This window comes from Manis javanica, chromosome 1 (assembly GCF_040802235.1).
Source record: "Manis javanica isolate MJ-LG chromosome 1, MJ_LKY, whole genome shotgun sequence".
NCBI classification, from domain to species: Eukaryota; Metazoa; Chordata; class Mammalia; order Pholidota; family Manidae; genus Manis; species Manis javanica.
This window is the reverse complement of record NC_133156.1, coordinates 197167634-197188499: the sequence shown is the minus strand read 5'-3', so window position 1 is coordinate 197188499 and position 20866 is coordinate 197167634. Positions and strand designations below refer to the sequence as shown.

At 35.2% G+C, this 20866-nt stretch overlaps 1 protein-coding gene across 4 annotated transcripts in view; it reads right to left on the bottom strand.

Moving 5' to 3' along the window:
• RTN4 (reticulon 4) overlaps positions 1-20866 on the bottom strand; it is a 63900-nt gene that overhangs the window by 28338 nt on the left and 14696 nt on the right. The window contains exons 2-3 of one of the 4 annotated variants that reach the window (XM_036991098.2): positions 16317-16373; positions 13234-15630 (exon numbers count right to left, since the gene is read on the bottom strand). The exons of 1 other annotated variant lie outside the window; for it this stretch is intronic. In XM_036991098.2, coding sequence (XP_036846993.2) covers positions 13234-15630; positions 16317-16373 — 2454 coding nt within the window. Of the gene's footprint in view, positions 1-3; positions 196-13233; positions 15631-16316; positions 16374-20866 lie in introns of those variants that run through there. 2 more of the 4 variants (XM_036991099.2, XM_017676676.3) reach the window with 2 other exon arrangements.

Genomic DNA, 20866 nt, shown 5'->3' with positions numbered 1-20866 from the left:
TACCCTTGTCTTTCCAATTTTTCCTCTGACCATCCATCTCGTCACGATCTGCCCTCCAGATGCAATTATCAATTATGCATAACAGAAGAACTGTAAATGCAAAAATCTACCCCGAGACATGAACTATCCTCCTCCTCCATGGAAGTCTGCAGTCTCCTCTGCTGCACAACTGCAGCAGGGCTGGTCACCTGACGTGTTCTGGGTGTGGAGCAGACTGACGCAGTGCAATCCGTAACTAGGCTACTAATACTCAGGCACGGTGTACCGCCTTCCTTCTATCTGTTTATTGCTCCAGTCTTCTGCTTGTTGCTCATGCTAAATGGAGCTACTTTTGCAGGGGGAGGGACAGGTTACAAAAAAAAATGTTAAGAAAAAGAGGTGGTTTTTTTTTTTTTTAGCAGGGTCAACCACTGAAAATATTTGAAATACACTTAAAACCATGTGCAGTTTTTGGTTGTTTTGTTTTGTTGACAGATGGGTGATTTATGCTGCTGGTTTTCAGTTTAATTTAAAATCCTGAAATCAATGGTTACCTGATAAGATAAAGATGGACTGATCTGAAGAAGGGTAATAGCTTAAATTTCAAACCTGGGAAATGCTCAGTCTCTTCTTACTTCCTTGAATTTATTAAGGCTTAAAGCATTCAGCATTTGGCAACCTTAAGAGGCTATGTGCAGAGAATCACAGTCAAATTATTAATGTTTACTGAATATGTACTACTTCAACAGAAAAGGCTTTTATTTAATTTCAGCAATCTCATCTTTCTAATGCAATATTACTTTTTCTTCTTTTTACAATTATGGAAATCCACAGACTTAGAAATATAAATTTATTCTTAATCATCACCTGTTCCAACTCAGTCTTTCAATAAATATCTATTAGACACCACTGCAGATACTATTATTAGACTTAGCTTGAGCAGAAATATTCATGTGGTAATTACATCATCTGTCTTGAGAAAATGACATAAGACCAAACTAAAATTTTACTGATAAATACAAAAGCAAATCTATGTACAGAATTTCTGAAATGTGAGTTCAACATTATACAACTGGCATGCATTCCAACACAGAGTATTGTATCTTTACTAATGTCCCACACAATGGGCTTAACTGATGTTACCATTTGACTAAGCAAAAAAAGGCAATATATAATGACAAATCAGCTCAAAGATTTTTAAATGTGTGTAGCCTATGTACAAAAGCGCATACTTCTTAAAACAATGTGGCTACATTGAAATAGGCAAAATACTTTCTGGACTATTTCTTTCCTATAAAACTGTGTGGATTGCAAAACCCTGCAAAATCCTTAATATCAGAAGTGGCCTGAATATCAATGACTCAGTTCTTTCCCTGTGTGGCTCTCTAACTCCAAACATAAATAAAGCAATTTTTAAAGAGAGTCTATTATTATCAGCTCAAGAGTTAATACTTAACTTTAAACTTTATTTGCCAGACCCTTGCATAATGTGATACTTGAGAACCCTTTCACCCAGTCATATCATGGCTGAAGATGTCTGCTCTATTCACACAATCTCCACACAACAGTCTAAAATCCCCAACTATTCAATAAGTACAAAATGTTTTCAAAATAGTATTTTCTAATAGTGAATCCTTTAAAACCAAGAATAAAGCACTCAAAAACAATGCCGAAACATTTTTCAAGTCTGAGTTACTACATTCATAGGAGAAAAAAAGATTTTTTGAGACCAAAATATTTATACCTTTTATACTATTTACATCATCTGGTACTTAGTTCAACAATTTAAAAAAATAGTCTGAGAGCAAGAATGTGTAGTAATACCCATTCATCTAAACATTAAATACACTTAATAGCTCCCCAGCAGATTAAAGTCAAAATAGGGGCCCTAAAGTTTGGCCTTACGTAGTGATACCTAAATTCTTTAATTTGTGTGGTCTTAGCAATTTAGACTAGTAAGGTTTATAGGGAAAACAGCTCAAATAAATTGACATTTTGCCCATTTTTTTCTTAAAAAGTTTTAAAACTATTGTTGCTTTATGTTTGGTAGGCTGAGCAAAAAAGTGCTTAAATTTGAAAATTTGATGGCACGCATTTGTTAAAAATATAAAGCCATATGGGTTATGCTTTTAGAGGATCAAATGAGTGAGTATAAGCAAAAAACCTTAGGACAGTGCCAGTCAAAAAGTAGGCCCTGTGGATGTGCTATTTACTATTCTTATATAACAAACAAGGAGACAAAGAATATAAAGCATGTCTAAGAAAGCTCGTACATTAAGCCATTCAATTCTAAACAATAACCCACTACCATCCTAAACCCAAGTACGCCCCCGACCCCGCAACAAAGTGCTGTGTTTTGTACGTAGTTCTGTTATTCTCCAGCTAAGAAAACATTATGTATGGATGGTTTATGGGTCCTATTCTGCATTAAATCCCAACTTAACAGAGTAATAAAGGATGAATATCTGTTAAAAATTTATCACTTCGTTTTCCTTCAAATATTTAACATTTAATTTTTAAAAAGTCTTTGAAGGACAATTTTCAAATAGCGCAGATACCTCCATTTGCAAAATAGCACTTTGATTACTTGGGGGTAGGAAGCTATTTTTCCCTTAAAAAAGGCTTCCAAAGGAGGGACCACAGAAGTCTCCTATTTATAATACAAGTAACTAAAAGTGCTGCTGAGTTCTAAGTCCTATTGCATCGGGCCGGGGGGACTCATTCATTTCCTGAACTCAAAATCAGCCTTACATAGAACATCTGAAATAAACTGTTCAAAAGTTCATGTTTGACAGCTTCCCACTCCTCAATGTCCATATCCTCAGTACCTCCCTAAAGCACAACAAAATCCAGTGACAAAAACAAGCATATCCTTAACTCCTTTCCAGAGGATCCCATGCTCTAAAATTACCCACATGTTCTACATTTCTCTTCTCATATCTCAGATCGAAATTCCTTTTCTTAGTGCACTTACCTCATTAGTAGGAAAATTATATGACTCTACTAAAAGCAAAACAAAAAACCCTTTCTCTATAACCTTCTCATGAACTGTGTGTATTTTTGGCTCATATCTACGTAGCAGGATTTCAAACTGCAGGACTGTATTTGGAATAGGCAACAGCAACTATAATTCCCACCCCAGCCAGCACCCCAAGATATTCCTCTTTTTCCATCTCTTTCCTCCTCCCCTTCTGAACTCCAGAAAAATGCATTCTTATTTTTTGTTCTCTTTACAATGTTTAGATATCAAGGGAAAAAATGGTGGGTGGGCAGGGTCACTTGGATTGAAAGTGCTACTAAATTGGATGACAAGTCTTGATAGGTAAAATAGTAATTTCTACTTTGCAGCAATAGAGAACAGGATTGCCTTTTTTTTTAAATAAAGAAACTATTATAACTACACAATGGTTTTTAAATTATTTCAAAATTTAATTATTGTGAGCTACACAAAAGCATGTAACCAAACCTGTGTCTCATTACTGAAAGGTTTAATACCATATGTTGTAAAATAATGCCCTCTATGGACAAAATTACAGCACTTCAACATTAACTACTGGATTGAACCTTAAGACAGAGATAGACTTTAGTATAGAAAAATAAATGACAAGTTAAAACAGCAAAAAAGTAAGCATTTTAAAGTTATAAACAATTTCATATAAGCTGCAAAAAATGCATATTAAAATCCATAAAGTGAAAGTGATACTATTCAATGAGAACTAAATAAATGCTGATTTAGGTAATAATCTAAAATAAACATACAGATACCCCAAAAGATCCAAAGCACTTTAAAATTCAGAATTAAAAAATAGTCATTAGGTTCTGAGCAAATCTTAAAACTTTTTAAAGTTTTCATTAAAGTACTCAGGCTGAGGGAACTCCTTAAGGTCATTTCATAATGTTCATAATAGCATGGTTTAAGCATTTGTTTAAGTACAATCTGTCAAACAAAATTCAAAATTCTTTTATAAAGTCGTTTTTAAAGTCATTTAGTAGTATGAAGCAAATATTCACAACTCACTAAAAATTTCTCTGCCTAAATGAGTGTATTCCATTGGTTAGTTATAGAGAATTCCATAGACCTCATTTTCTACAACACTAGATGGCAGCAACACCATGGTACAGCTGAATGTCCAAGCCAAGGTATGTAATCTGACAAAAACTGTTTTCTCTGTTTTTTGGCTTTTCCCTAGTATTGTTGCCTGGAAGCAGGGAACTAGAGATCAGAGCATTATGGAAATAGAAAAACACCACCACCACCAAAAAAATCATGTAGGATAAAATGATCTCTGACTAGAATTCAAAATCAATTTAAAATATATCAGAATTAAATGTAAAAACAAAACTATTAAATAAGTTAAAAATTGTAGGTTTTTCCTATGTGAAAATTAAAGATACTAACTAAAATGTAAAGTAGAATAAAAATTGTTTAGAAGACTAAGGGAAAACTGTAACACAACAAGAGCTTGCATCCTTCATATATAAAGAACTTTAATAAAAAAGATGAACATCTACATTTAAAAATGGGCAAAGGGTATGAACAGGCAATCACAAATACAAGTAGTCAATAAATACATGGAACACGTTCACCTTCACTAATAATCAAAGATCAAAACAGGAAAATACCAGGTTAACCTTTCAAACTGGTAAAGGATTAAAAAAAACCCGTCAAGTACAGAATATCTGAAAGGATACATAAGAAATAAATTATAGTAGGTGATTTTAGGAAGCAGCAGTAGGTGGCTTGAAGCAGGAAGACTTCCTGTCATTCTACTTTTTGGACTTTGTAAAATGTGGGAAGTATTACCTATCCAAAAAATAAATATCAAGTGTTGGTGATAAAACAGAAATAGGCGCTCCCTTACTCTGTGAGAGGGGTAAAAATTAGTCACTTTTCTTATAGCCAATTTTTGTCAAAACTCTTAAAATGCTTGTATCTACTCACCAAGGGTTTTATTTCTAGTAATTTATGGAAAATAATTCAGGGAAATGTAAAACATTTAAATAGAAAGATATTAATAATAGCATTTATGTATAAATCAAAAAGTTGGAAACAATCTAAAGGTCCAATGGTAGCAAACGGACTGGTTGAATTATAATATATTCAATACCAAGGAACACTAAGCATTAAAAAATCATGCAGAAGAATAAAGACATAGAAATTATGGAAAAAATATTGCTCATATTTTTTTAAAAGAGCTATACACAGTATGTAGGGTATGATTCCAATTTGATTAAAAAACACTTATTTCTCACTTCATTCATAAAGTATTCATATGCATAGAAAATAGACTAGAAGAATATATTCTAAAATACTTACAATTATATATCTGGGTGATATGATTACAATTTTTTTCACCTGAATACTCTTCTCTATTTTGCAAATTTGTAAAATGAGCATATATTACTTGAGACTGCTTCAGGTACTGTTGCCCTCTTCACTGATACTTAGCAGGTCCTTGAGAGAAATTCTGACTACTGAAATTACTGAAACTCCAATAGATTAAAACACTTGCCCAAGGTTATAGAGCTAATGAGTGATTAAGTCAGGATTAGAACTCACATCTTCCAGATGACCCAAATGAGTTCTTTCAACCATAGTATATTTAGCATTATCTATCTTTTATAGTCTATATTTCATATTTATTTTCAAACTGTATTGAATCCATAGTAAGTGCTAATAAATCCTCACTAATTTGAAAATGTCACATTTAAATATGATTCCTTTCTTAACATTTTCTAATTTAGCTACACTATACATTTACTAACAGCCTTCCAATTAAAGGTATTTCTACTTAATTTGTCAATTAAATAGCTCAATTTTTCAAGGTCCTTAAATTTCTTACCTTTATTAGATTATCTGCTTATTGTCATAATCAAAGTCCAGCTAATAATTATCAAAAAGCATCCTAAATATGCTCACTAAAAATATATTTTAACTGAAATACTAAACCTTAATGTCTGTAATGCTTTGAGAAAGCTCAGACTATATAGTACATTTTTGAAGCGACCAACAAATATATATTAAGCAAACACTATCATTAAGTCAAGATGTCACTGGTTCAGACGGAAGACTAGGTCCTACCAATAGCCTCCCAATAACACAGATGTCCACCATGACAGGGTGAGGCAGGCTCCATATGGCAGCAACAGAATGGTACCTATTCTCATGTTCCTACATATTAAATAACACCTGAGAAAATGTACATGGTAACCAACTTGACTTTTTTTAAATGTCTTGCATTGGATAATGTCCCCAACACAACAGGTATGTAATAAAAGCAGCAGGACCTTGGTTGTCTGCTAAATTTAGCACAGTAACTGCTCATTCCAAAATGGGAAACAACTGAGAAGGAAACAAAGCCTAGACTGGAATTCTAGTTCTTAACCTGTTTGGAAAAAGACTTTCCTTGTAAAATCAGGTTAAGAATATAAATAAGAAAGTTAGCCCAATGTCTGGAACACAGTAGAAGCTCTAAAGTATTGTGCTTATTACATAATTTTCTACACCCTGGGAAAACTACTTAACATCTCTTGGTTTAGGTTTTCTCATCCATACGATGATTCCTTCTTTCAGACTATGGTAAAGACTAAAGAAGAGTATGTGAAAGTGCTTGATGCTTAGATTTCCCATAAATGGCAGTTTCCCCTGAAACAAGTTTCAAACTATTTCAAATGATTATTATAACTACACTGAAAGTGGGGGAAGGGGAAAAAAGGAGGCAAGGGGAACCACTCCAAGTAGCTATATTATATATAATCAAACTTGGACACTCTTAGGGGAGGTGGATTTGCAAAATAATCCTGAACGCTTTTACTATGATCATTACAGTGATATAAGAAAGCATTCTAAAAACTATTCTACATGTATTAAAGGATTAAACAAATGAGTAAATATATTGTTAAGTATTAGGAGCCAGGGTTCTCACTATAAAAAAGAATATATAAATATGAAATGATGGAAGAAAGAAAGAATCCTCTAGGAACAGACTGGAATTAGAGGTATTTATGTGAACTCATGGTTCCACAAATATGTGTATGTGCTTATGTTTATTTCTATGTATATATAAGTAACTATTTCCTAGCTTTGTCCTATTTCCTAGCTGGAAAGGCTAAAATGGAGTGACCCCATGGTAGCAAGGAGTACAACTAGCATCCAGTTCTTGATCTGTAATACCATTTCCCACTACAAGGAATCAGGGATCCTTGGAGAAATGGCAGATTTACAGGGCTGGGGAAGAATAGGCATAAGATAAGCCTACAACATTTTGTCATGTTGGCAAGTAAGAAGTGCTCCCCTCTCTGCCCCAGAAAAGGATGGCTGCATATCCTTGAGCCAACTTGAATGGGGGCCCCTCCAAATTTGGGACAATATACCACAAAAATAAGTACAGTAATGAATTATAAACCACTGAGGAGAAAAGAGAAATTCATGGATACATACAGATATTTAGCTAAGTAATTAGTGGAAAAGGAGGGCTCTTGCTAACAGCAGAATGAGAAGAATTATTAATAAATGTGAAGGTAGTGTTGGAATTGAAAAATCATCATTTTGCAATCTTAATGGTAAAGACTGAATCAAATAAGAATCATCAGTGGCTACTAAATCTAGGGAGGGAATGGTGATAGGGAGCAGAATATTTGCCTGGTCTTTCAGTGCCACCCCTCACAATGCTTACTAGTTTGTAAGGTACAAAAAAAAGACAGTAATTACACAACAGGGAAATCAGAGACCACCTCATTGATGAGGGACTGATGGATAGTGGGTAGTTCCATGAGAGGGGCACTACATCATCCTAATTTTGGCCATGAATCCATAACCTCAATCTATTTGATTACTAAGAAACATCAGACAAACACAAAATGAGGAAATGTTCTATTAAAAAGGGAAAGGGGAAGCACCTGTGTTCTTCAGAAATGTTAATGTCATGAGAAATAAAATTAGAAATGTTCCAGTCTGGATCTTGCAGCAGAGGACACTATAAAGGGCATTATTAGACCAACTAACATAATTGGAATATTAACAATAGATGGGAAAAAGTATTGTATCAATGTAAATTTATGAAGTTAATAGCTGTACTGAGGCTATGTAAGAGAATAACCCTTTCTAAAGTATTCAGGGATAAAACAGAATGTATGTAACTTACTCTCAAATGGTTCAAGAAAAACAAGGATGTAGTTATGTACCCCTATCTAGTTATCTATAGAAAGAGAATCACTAATGATAAAGCAAATGGGGAAAATGTTAATAAATTTAGATGAAGAACATAAGACATTCTTTGTATTATTTTTAATTCTGTAATTTTTTTAAGTTTGAGGTTATTTCCAAATACAAGTTAATTTTAAAAAAGCAACTGTTTAAAAAAAAAACTCTCCAAAATGATAGTTTTAAAATCTGTGTAATTCCAGTCCCAGAAAATTTATCATCTAATGTTTCATAAACCCTCCTTGAGCATCCATTGGTTTTTCAGTTTAATTCTAAATAAACTTAAATGCTCTAACTGCTTCTTTTCATTTAGTCACTCATGGCCATCTGAGGAAAAAGGGGTTAGATAACCCCTTAGCTCCAAATGAATAGATTTCTGTACACTGACCATAATATCCATACACATACACCTGCCCCAAATATAGCAAAACAGGATCTGGAAAAATTTCATCATAGTTAAACAAATGAATAAGTCTATGTGTTTTCTGCATTTGCTATCCGTAATTTTTTCATAGAATCTTCTGTGAAGTCATTCCTAATTATGGTAGAGCTACTGAATATACTACTGAATATACATCAAAACATTAAAGCATTGAAAATATTAGATAAATTATCTCAGGAAGTTTTCTCTAATTTATTCTCTTTGTTTTCTTAAAATGACATTTGTAGGCAGAATTCAGTTTTAACTTGGGTAAGAAAGACTGATTTTGTAAGGGAGACAAGCAAGATATTATGATGCACACTATGACGTGTTACTGATATTTTTGGATAAAATTTGTCATGAAAAAAGTGAATACTGTCTTTCCTCCCATGATAATGAATTTTATCAAACTGTATTCTTAATGAAATGTAAATACTAATTTTTCTCTTCATAATTATGAACATTTCATTCTGTTTTCTTTTTTACTGTACTTCATTGTGTAGAGGCAGTTTTTAATAAATTGAGGCTCAGGATTTTCTGAGGAAGTTACCTCGTCCTCCCATGGTAGAGCTCTCTGTGTCCTTGTGGGTCTGTGGCCTTCCAGTTCAATCAATATACATTTATATTCCAATATACAATCATACTCTACTTTAAAAACAGAAACCACCAAGGTACCAAAAGCATAAATCTTTAACGACTGATTTTTTAAAAAGTAAAGAACATACATGAAAATCCTGAGCCTAGATTATCAAAAACTGCCTCTGAACAATGAAGTACAGTAAAAAAGAAAGCAGCATGAAATGTCCATAATTATGAAGAGAAATTAGTATCTACATTTCATTAATACAGCTTGATAAAATTCCTTACCACAGGAGGAAAAACAGTATTTATTTTTTTCATGACAAATTTTATCCAAAAATATCAGTAATCATCATAGTGTGCATATCTTGCCTGTCTTCCTTACAAAATCAGTCTTTCTTACCCAAATTAAAATTGAATTCTGCCTACGTCATTTTAAGAAAACAAGGAGAATAGAGAAAACTTCCTTAGATAACTTATTTAATATTTTCAATGCCTTAATGTCTCAATGTATATTCAGTAGTATGCCCCATTTCTTAAATACTTTATGTATATCATAATTAGGGGTGGCATAAAATTTGTAACCATCTGAGAGCAGAGCCTCTCATGTCATCAGTCTCTTGCTGCACTTTGGTACATCTGACTTGAGTACACTTAACCTACACTTTTAGGAAGATAGGGAAGCTCCTGAACCCTTATAAAATATATTATAATGCTTAGCTATGTTCTTACCAGTCTGTGTCCATCAGCTGACTGAAAGTTGCATGAGAGACTTTGCCTTCACCTTTCTCCCCACCGCACCCCTAAAAAAACTACTACAGGGTTTGGTATAAGTATTCAAAAGCAACTACCCACCTGCTTATGAACAGTTGCCTATTAATTTTAAAGAAAAAGATACAAACAAGTTGCAAGGACCTAATCTAGTCCCCTTCCAAAGGAAACTAACCACTAGACAGACGAAGTGGTTGTCAGTGGTCTAGTCAATACTAGAACTCGTGTCGCTTATATTGTTTTTACTGGACATGGAATTTCCTTTCTACGACTTCTGTAGAACACATACGTTGGGTGTATCCAAATAATTAACTACTTTTAAAAAGAAGCTCAGCCATTACTTATACTTTCTTCTTCAACCATCCCTACTTAGCCTTCAAAGGCACTGCCCTCTTTTCTTTCCTTAATTCTAACTATTAGGCTATCATAAGTCAGGCCAAGATCCTACGGTTTAGTAAAATCAATCCAAGAAATAGCTGATTCCTGAAATACCTGAGTGCCCCCTCCTACTAGAGGAGGGTTGGCATTAAGGTTTGGAAGGGAATGTAGGGGTAAACAAAGAGGGACTTTGCAGGCTGTCAGAACCACTGCTCACATCCCTGCTGATCCTTGGTCTTCACCCACACCATCATCACCAGGCTGCTCTAGGCTCTGTAGACTCTTCTCTCTACTGTCCTCTCCTAAAACATTTTACTGTGCTGTTTAAAATCCCCTTTCCACTATGAACCATCTCCCTAACCTTCAACTTCTTCACTGAACATTCCTGCCACTACCTCCTTTTACTAATACCTGGCCCTTACTTGAGGACACCATTTTCCCTGTGGAACTGTAAGTAAGGGAGAGGAGGGGAGGTCAGTACCCTTCTGGATCATTAATGCTGCTTCCAAGATTACTATTGAGAGGCTTTGGGAAAAGGTCTTAGCTATTCAACTGTGACAATCTCTACCTTTCCTTACCGCTTCCATCTATCATTCTGCCAGCTGCTTCATTGCCCTTTATCAAAGTCACTTGTCCTTAATCATCTCCATCACCAAGTCTTCAATGTCGTATGTAAGAGCAGTGCAATATTTGGCCTCATGGTTTATTTGACCTCACCTCTTGCAACCTTCACACCACTCAACTTTAACCCTGGCCTTATGGCCAAACCCTATAGCCATTACAAGCAGACTGGAATTCTAAATTCAACATCTAACATGCAAACAAACACAGACAATCCTACTTTGACCAAAACTTCCTATCATTCTGGTGTTCATATTTTTTTTCTACTATCGCTGATTCTCAGATCTAATTTGGACCTCGAGTTTCTTTGACCTTCCACTCCCCTATCTATTAACTCCCTCTCCTCTCCTCTCTACATTTTCAACTTAGGTGCTACAGTCACATCAAACTACTCTCTTGCTCTTTTCCTTAACTTTAACTCACTGTCCTGCCACTGGGCCCATCTAGCAAAACACAACCATGAATCAATATAAGCATTTGCCTTTCCTGAACTCATACCTGGGCTGTTGAGCACAGATAAAGAAAGGTCACTCTATCACACAGATCACCCTTCAACCTTGACTGATCTCCATGCAGTACCTTTGCTTCCTTAATTAGAAGGTATTTCAGATCTTTTCCACCCAAGCACGTTCCAGTTCATTCTCAGCAAATGAGCTAACATTCTGCTTTAAAGAATAACTACCAAACAATTCGCTCAAGTTCCAGTCACAAAACTCTAGCAGTATCAATACCCTTACTTTCCCTTCCATTCACTACAGTCTTTTAAAACCTTCCTTTTATAAGCTGATTCCTCCACCTGAATTCTGGATCTCATCCCATCTTCTCCTGACCTTCTACTAGCTCCTTTAATTAAACTTTTACTCCCGTCTTTTAAAAAAAGAAAAAAAAAGAAGAAAAAAAAGCCCTTCCCGAATCCCAGACACTCCCCCTCAAGCTTGCTAATGCTTTCTCCACATTCTCAAACTTCTTAAAAACTGTCAATATTCAGTACGCACTTGCTCAAGTCCCATTCATTCCTCAACCCTAGCCCTGCCCACTTGATACCACCTGCCATTGCCATGTCAACACCTTCCCTCCTTTCTGACAAATTCTCAGTACCTTATCTTAACCAAGATCTCTAAGATTTGATAATGTTGATAAATTCTTCCACCTTTAAATCTTTCTCTTTTTTTGGCATTCCATAGTTGTGACTTTAACTACTATCTCTGAGCCCACGGCAATATACAATACAGCCAAGATCTCTCTCAAGAGACCTTGTATGTCCATCAATTTCTGGATGTCTCCTGGGTACCTTAATACCAACATATTCAAAACTGAATTTTTTATTTTCTCCCCTTCTACTCAATTTATTCTCTCATGTTCCCTTGGTTTCTTATAATGCCATTCATGTATTTGCACTTTCAAGGAACCCAGGTTCTGGAGTCATTGTTAACTCCTCCCCTTATTCTTCATGTCCATATCCAGTCAAACACTAACTCCTCTGTTTCCATGTTCATCCCACTGCCTAAATGTCCATAATCTCTTCTAAGATTATAGTAACAATCTCTAAACTGGTCTCTCTGCCACCAGAACTACTCATCTCCAATACATAAGTGTATTCAGTAAATACACAGTAATCATTACATACCTTTATAGAAAACACAGCTTAACTAGAATGCTTAATAAAAAACACATGTACAAATCACCTTACGCAAATCAGGTGGGAAATGTAGTCAAAAGAAAAAAATGAGAATTAGTTGCTTTTCAGAAGACTTTCTAATAGCATATCTCAATTTACACTTTTCAAGAAAATGTCTACTACTCAACATGCTTAATTTTATAGCTATTACTGGAAAATGCTGCATTATATTGAAATATTAAGAAATATGTTTAAATATTTTTTTCACTAAAAATTTACAATGAAGTAATATCTGCGAAAATAAAATTAAATACATCTGAAAATAGTTTTAATACCTCTTGCTCTTCACACTATCTGAACACACTCAAGCATAAGAAAAGAAACAGACATTGAAGGCAATTCTAATTTTTAAAAAATTCTAGTTCCAGGGAGCAATATAAAAATGATTAACAAATGAACTGTGTGGAAAAGAGCAAGAGTGAGTGATGAGTGCAAGGGGGTAAAAAAAGCACTGAGACTTTTAAGGAGATAGCAGAAAAGAATTATCAATATCATATACTAAACACTATAAATGTAATATATTACACAAAACATTGTGGAATGTTCCACAGTAAGTCACAAGATGGGAAGAAAGCACAAAACACTGTACAGACTAATAATTACCTGAATTTTTACTCAGCTCAGCTGAAAATATAGCAGATGGTGATCTGTTCTCTTTTTGTATATCAGAAGGAAGTTTTTTCTCATCTTCTTTCACAGGAACTTTGGGTTTAACTGTACTGCCTATCTCTGTTTCAGTGGCCAAAGCAGAAACATCTGGAGGCAGTGAGGGTACCTGTGAAATAACTGACCTATCTTTGGAGAAGTCATCTGAGACATGGACTTTATCTTCTTCTTTAGGTTGTACATTCTTAAAAGAAAGGTCGTGGAGAGATTCTTTGCAAGGCAATGACCCAGCTCCACCCTGGACATCAGCAATTTCATTTTTGTGGGATACTTCTAGATCGCTGTATTCCCTGGCTAACTTAGGAGAAAAATCTGTTTTAGAAATGACAAGTGTAGGGAACTCATCTATAATTTCAATTGGAGAGGAATCTGAAAATGTTTCACTCTCTCTCATTTTTGCTTCCTTTGCAATAAACAAGCCATCATCTGAATAAACTGCGGTATTGAGCTCCTCCATCTGCAAAGGAATTTTTTCCTTTTTGGTCAATGTTGAAACATCATCTAATGTATCTTTTGTGGTGTCTAATCTGAGCTGAACAGATTCCAAATATGGCTTTCCCCCAGATGGTGGTGAAGCACTGAGTTTTTCCTTATTTTCATGTGCTATCATTAACTCAGATGAAGTCTCAATGAAATTTTCTTTCACAAGTATCACAGCTTCATCTTGGTTTTGTGGAACTTCAGGTATTGAATCATCACTAAATAAGTCAACTGGTTCAGAATCTGGTGAGGAATCCTCAACTAGCTCAGAATGATCAGGCACTGGCTGTGCAACTTTTGCTATTTCTGAATAATTAGAGAATTCTGGAGCTGGTTCAGTAGAGAGCTTTGTTTCTTTAATTAAATCACACGCAATAGATATATAAGGAGCTTCTGTTTCTTGAACAGCTACATTAATACGTTCAGGCTCTTTAATTTCTTCCTTTATTCCCGATTCCTTTTTTAATGACACATTCATGGCCTCTTCATACAGTGGAGGATTTTCAGGCTCAAGTTTTGTGCTTTCGTAATTCACCAAAGGAGGAGCTTCTAATGGTGGTGAACTGGGCTGCACTGCAGAAGCACCAGAACTAGGAACTGTGGAATTTAACGGTGCTTCCATAACAATGTCAGGCAAAACTGGTGGAGGAGTAGCTTCCGATTCTTCAAAGGATGGGCAAAGCTGTGCTACAGAGTAGGGCGATTCCTGCATAGCTTCTGATGTTTGAACCAAGTCCATTTTTGTTTCAAAAGCAATCTTTGTACCCGCAGCTTCATTCAATTCACTTTCACATGCTTCCTGTACTAAATCTGGGGTTAGGCCTTCAGGCATGCTTGCCACTAGTTCCTCAGTAACCTTTGATAAATTATCTGTTGTGACATAATCTGTCTCAGAATCCTTTGTTGCTACAAGGAAAGGATTTGATGTTTCAGTACTAATATTCTTCTCTGTTACAATTTGGGCCTTTTTTTCTTCTATTTTTTTCTCATCTGTCTTATTTTCTGAAGTATGATCTACCAGCAAAGGAAAAATGTTTGTTGAAATGTTTTCAGTCACTGTTGTGTTAAAGGGAGCATATGTGATATATGCTCCTGAGCCATCTTTGATAGCTTCAGGTGTACTGGGAAAAGAAGTATCATCATTACTGCTTTCACTATCTTTTTCAAGATGGGTTTGCTCAAGGCTATCTACAAAATATTTCTGATCCACTTTACTTTCCAACTTGCTCCTTATATTGCCTCCTACAGCCACCACATCACTATTTTGCTTATCTTTTACTTCCCATACTTGCTCAAATGGTTTGAAATCTGCATATTCCTCCCTCATAGGAGCTCCTCCTGCAATTCCCTTTCCATTAAAACTGTCCTGTGTTTTTTCTAGAGACATAACTTTGTCCTCTATTATCAACTTAGTAAGGGCTACAGGTAACTCCTGTTTATAACAAAGGATGTTATTACTAATTAAATCCGCTTCTTCATCTTTTTGCTTCACAATTATTTCTTTGCTAGGATTTGCTACTATTACGGCAGATTCTGCTTTTGGAGTGCCACTGAATGATGACCCCATTTCTGAATATTCCAATTCTGAAAACTTTGTTAAATCTCTGTCTACAAATGGATTTTTTGCCTTCTCTGAGAACTCTTTAGAAGCTTCATTTGAAGTTTCTTGAAGTGTTCCTCTGCTGGGTAACACTGCTGGTAAATTACCAAGGTATTCATGCTCTTTAAAAGAAGCAGCTGAGAGGGGAGACAGAGAAGGAAGAGAAGCAGCAGTTTCAAGCAGGACAGATGGGAAATCCTCTTGACCAGCAGAAACACTGTTACCTGGCTGCTCCTTCAAGTCCATAATTTTTTCTGTGACCATGGACAGAAAGGAAAGTTAGAGAATGCCAGCGTTCTTAGTTAATGCAAGTTTTATGACAGACTCAAAATACTTTTCGTAAAACCTGTTACTAAAATTAAATGTTAACATTTAATTAATAAATAATCAAGTAGACTTGAATCATTACTGAAAAATTGTGTCAATAAAACATGACAAAATGTCAAAATATTGTCAATAAAACATGTGCATGGGTACAGAGGCAATTTATATGCTATGCAAAGACAAACTTTGTGGGAAAAAATCTCAAGCATAATCAACTGAGAAAAGCTACTTCTAACTAGTTTTGGAGAAAGGAAACAGAATTTGAGAAAAGAGTTTGACAGAATAGAAAAGAAAGGGCACTGGATAGCTAAATGGCATAGACTGGCATTCTTTTCAGCTATACGTAAACTGTACTTAAAGAAAAGGTCTAGTCAATACGTAAATGTAAATCAAGGTCTAAGAATTCCTTACATATTTCCAAATGTTATTCAGGATCTGTCCATTTCTCTCTTGGACATACCATATAAAATGAAATTTCGACTTTTTCAATAGACAAACATTCTGGGAACCATGCTATCTTTAGTAAATTCAAACTACCCTGTATAGACTTAAAAAAACTAAAGAGTTAGAGTTAGAATACACAGAGGATAAAAAAAGGCTAGCAGAAAGAACTTGCCTGCAGAGGAGTGTATCACAGGCTCAGATGCAGCAGGAAGAGCAAAAAGTGTCTCATCTGAAAAACAAATAGAATATAACCTCAGCGGAAATAAAGACAGAGTTGGAAAGAGACTAAAGGTAAGAGGAGCAAGCAAGGGTTCAGTTTGTAATGAGTTAACACAAAACTTTATCTACAGAGGAAAAGCCAAGATAGAAAGAAAAAGTAGTACCATTAGTAATACCATTAATTCCAATTAAATTTTCATATATATTATAAAGTTGATTAAATAAAATCCGTAGAAGCTACCATTTTTTCAAGAGGCAGTAACATGTTTAATGTTTTAAAACTTCATAAACCAAATTGACTTTATGACACTATTATTCTCATTTAACATACTGCTTCCAAAGCACATTTTACTAACATTTTCAGATAGGCAAATTATCTTAATTGAGCCAAAAATTAAAAAGATGCATTTGAATAAAATTAGTAGCTAATCTTTTTTAAATTGGCATACATCCAATTCAGAACAGTTTCAGAGAATCATGCATATTCTCTTACATTACAGGTTGTCTATTTTTAAAGAAAAACAATCCGATAGTCATTGTGCACTATTCTTTGAAGATGTGCCCCTGTCCAAGTTACAAGGAAAATACTATCATTAGGAAGATAATTATCATCTCCTGTTTTGTTTAAAATTAACTTGAGGGCTACTTGTTTTATGTGCTTTTCTTGCAAGAACTCATTTTATTCCTTATAATCCTATTGTTTTAAGTGTTGCTATTATTATCCCCCACTTAACAGATTTAAAAAAAATGAATGACAGAGAAGTAACTCACTCAATTCAGAACTAGTGAATCTCAGGCAACTCAATACCATTTTCCTATCCACTATATGCTGTATGTTCTGGACTTGATGTTTGTGTCCCCCTCAAAATTCGTATGTTGAAGCCCCAATCTCCAATGGGATCATATTTAGAAATAGGGCCTTTGGGAGGTAATTAGGACTACATGAGGTCCTGAGGGCAGGCCATGGTCTGACAGGATTAGTGTCCTTAAAAGAAAAGACACTGGATAGCTCGCTCGTGTCTGTGACAACACCTCCCCTCCTGCCTCTCGGCACACATGGGGAGATCATGTGAGCACAGAGCGAGATGTGAGCCACCTATAGGCCAAGAAAAGAGGCTTCGGAATGAAACACACCTTGCCCACACCTTGATCTTGGATTTCCCAGCCTCCAGAGCTATGAGAAATACATTTCCATTGTTCAAACCACCCAGACTATGCTACTTTGGTATGGCAGCCTGAGCCAACTAATACATGAAGATGTTAACCTTGTACAATGTTATTTTATGCCTGCATCTGGGAGATCCTACGCTAAAGATCTTCTGTGGTTCACTCTAGAGAAAGGCCTCTAGCAAAATAAAATTAGAAACAGCCTGAGGGAATAATGGAAAGGTATTCCTTTAGTGGAGAGGATCTAATAAATTTGGATATTTCTGTCTGGAGGAAGAAGCTAGACAAGGCCGAAAATAGAAGAAAAAAAAAAATCAAGGAGCAGTGGCTATCACGAACAAAGGCTCGTCTTCCAAGGGTATTCTCCATGATGAATAGGAGAGTTAAATTCACAATTTTGGATAAATCCATACTGGGCATGATGTCATTTCTAACGGAATCTTAGATGGGGTGGTGAGAGGCAATCCACCGTAAGCGTTCAAATGGGTGTCCAGAGGTCTCCTGTAACAGAACAACAGGTTGGATGGGCCATTCATCCAAATCAGTAACACATACCGCCTTATATGATTTTTATTAAACAACACATGTGTACACACTTTTTAAAAGATGACTTGCTATGTCATCTTGGTTATATTACAGTTTCTCAGCAAAATGAGAGAATTTGAAAATTCCTTTCAGCTAAAATAATGAATTATAAACTTGTATAAAACCAAGATTTAGGGGTCAAACAGCAGAACCAAATAATTACACAGCTGCTCCATCTAAATAAAAGGTAGAAAATTCTTAACAAAATGGTTGTCTTTTTCATTTGGCAATGGAGTTAAAAGCCACTAATTCAGAGGCCAGTCTACTTGGAAAATGAACTAGAAACATATGTTGCTGTTAAAATTAGAGGGTAAACAAACTACCTTTAAAATTGTACCAAAAACTCTTTAAGTACTTTTTCTTAATGTATCTTTTTTACTACCTAATACCAGAATTTCTCTTACAGTAAAACCATATTCTTGGTACTTGGCCAACTAAAGTTGGGGGTAAAAAATTTTTTATAAATTGGTATCTCAAATTTTCACTAAATTTCAAAAAAATAAACCCTTCATTTTGTAAAATGAGATCTAATCCACAATTAACCACAAAACAAGTAAAGCACTTAGAAAAAAATTTCAGGAGAGGTCACTAACATTTGGTCTTCAAGAAGAGAACTGCTCAGACTCCTAAAGCACCTTGGATCATGGAATCAAACTTCCTGGGTTCAAACCCTAGATCCATCACTTACAACTGTGTAACCCTGAGCAAGTTATTACTTAGCCTTTCCATGCCTCACTTCATTTGTAAAATAAAGATAGTATTACCTACCTCAAAATGCTGTAATGGAGGGAGAAAAGAGGAAAGAAAAAGAAACAGTTCTGCCTAAGTCACAAAGCTAGGAGACCAGAATGCCAGGATTTCAACAGGTCTAACTCCCAAGTTCATATGCTTTATCTTCTGAGAGATGTGTTGATGCCTAAGTATAATTGGTGTAAATTCTTCTTACTTTACAGCCTCTCAATTTTGATCCCATAAAACATGATAATCATCCAGCAAATACCCTGTAATTATCTGAAACATTTGACAAATTATTTGCTTCTACTTCACAATGTAACATTTATGGAGATGTTAATGCTGGCCAGCCACATTTATTTCAGATGCTATTTTAATACTCCAAACCACCCCTATTAGTTGGTAGAATAGGTGCTACTGTTCTCATTTCATAGATGAGGGAACACGCATAAAGGCTAACTTCCCCAAGTCACAAAACTGAAAAGTGATGGATCTGAGACTTGAATGCAGGGCATTTACAAAAATCCATGCTCTTTTCTTTAACCACTCTGCAGGTACTTCATTTCCTGGACTTTACTATATAAATTTAGAATTTATAAATGACTAATAAGTAAAATTAAGTATTAAAAGAAAATTTTGATTGACAATAAGCTACCAAATTCTAAGACTAATAGAGAACTATACACTAAAAAAAGAACCAAATGCAAATTCTGTAACAAAATAACAAAGTGAGAGAAAAATTCACTAGATGGGCTTAAAAGCAGATTGGACAGTGGAGAAGAAAAGATAACAAACTTAAAAGAAAGAGCAATAGAAAGAAATTATCCAAACACAGAAGCAGAGCTGGGGAGCAGGTGGGTGCCACAATCTCAGTGACCTGGGAGACAATCAAGCCACTGAAGTATATGCAGCTGGAGTCTCCTCGATAAGGAGACAGGATCTGAAGCAGAGGGGGAACACTGTAAGACATAATGGACTGAAATCTGACATTAGTGATGAAAAAATACTAACCCGCAGATCTAAGAAGCTCAATGAACCCCCCCACAAGATAAACACAAAATCACAAAGTACACTGTAGAAATCAAACTGTTGAGAACCATACAGAGAAAAACTTAAAAACAGGAAAAAAGCAGGGGAACATTACTAAGAATGGTCTAACTTCTCACTGGAAACAAGACAATCCAAAAGCTAATGAAACATCTTTAAAATGAAAACAACTGACAATCCATAATCATTAATCATTATTCACTGATTCCATATTTGCCAATTTGCCTACTCACTAAATGGGTAATCCTAAAATCAGTAATAAATGCAGAGAAGCAAAGCATTCCTGTCATCCCCCACAGGTTCCCAGATGTGGTCAAACAAGGCAACTCTATGCCTTTTTGTTTCAGCTCTCAAAATGTAAACAAGTGTTCTTTATACAGTCTATTTAGTGCCACATTTCTTTTTCCGTACCTGTGCTTTTTGTTGGTGATTTTGCTGTTTAAAGCAGCCCCTAAGTACAGTGCTGAAGTCCTACCTATTGTTCTTAACTGCAAGATGGCTATGATGCCCCTCACTGAGAAAACAAAAGTGTCAGATAGCTTCATTCAGGCATGAGTTACAGCGCTGTTAGCCATGAGTTCAGTTGCAAGAAATCAACAACATGTATTAAATAATGCGTCTTTGAAAAGAAACACACCTAAAACAAAGTCTATTGACCAGTTAACAAAAAAATGTTAGAACTAGAGGTGCACAGGAACCTAAACCTGTATTTCCCCTTGGGGCAATGATTTACATTTGCTAATTTAGCATTTTTGTGACTTTATAGTAGGTAATTACCACTAATAACAAGATTGACTGTATTCATCTAAAATATCCTTCAAAATTATCAGATAAACAAAATATGAAAACAAAAACTGAAAGAAATTATCACCAAAAGACCTGCACTACAAGAAATGTTAGATGAAATTTTCAAACTGAAGGAAAATGACACCAGATAGAAACTTGGATCTTCACAGAAATGGTAGACATATG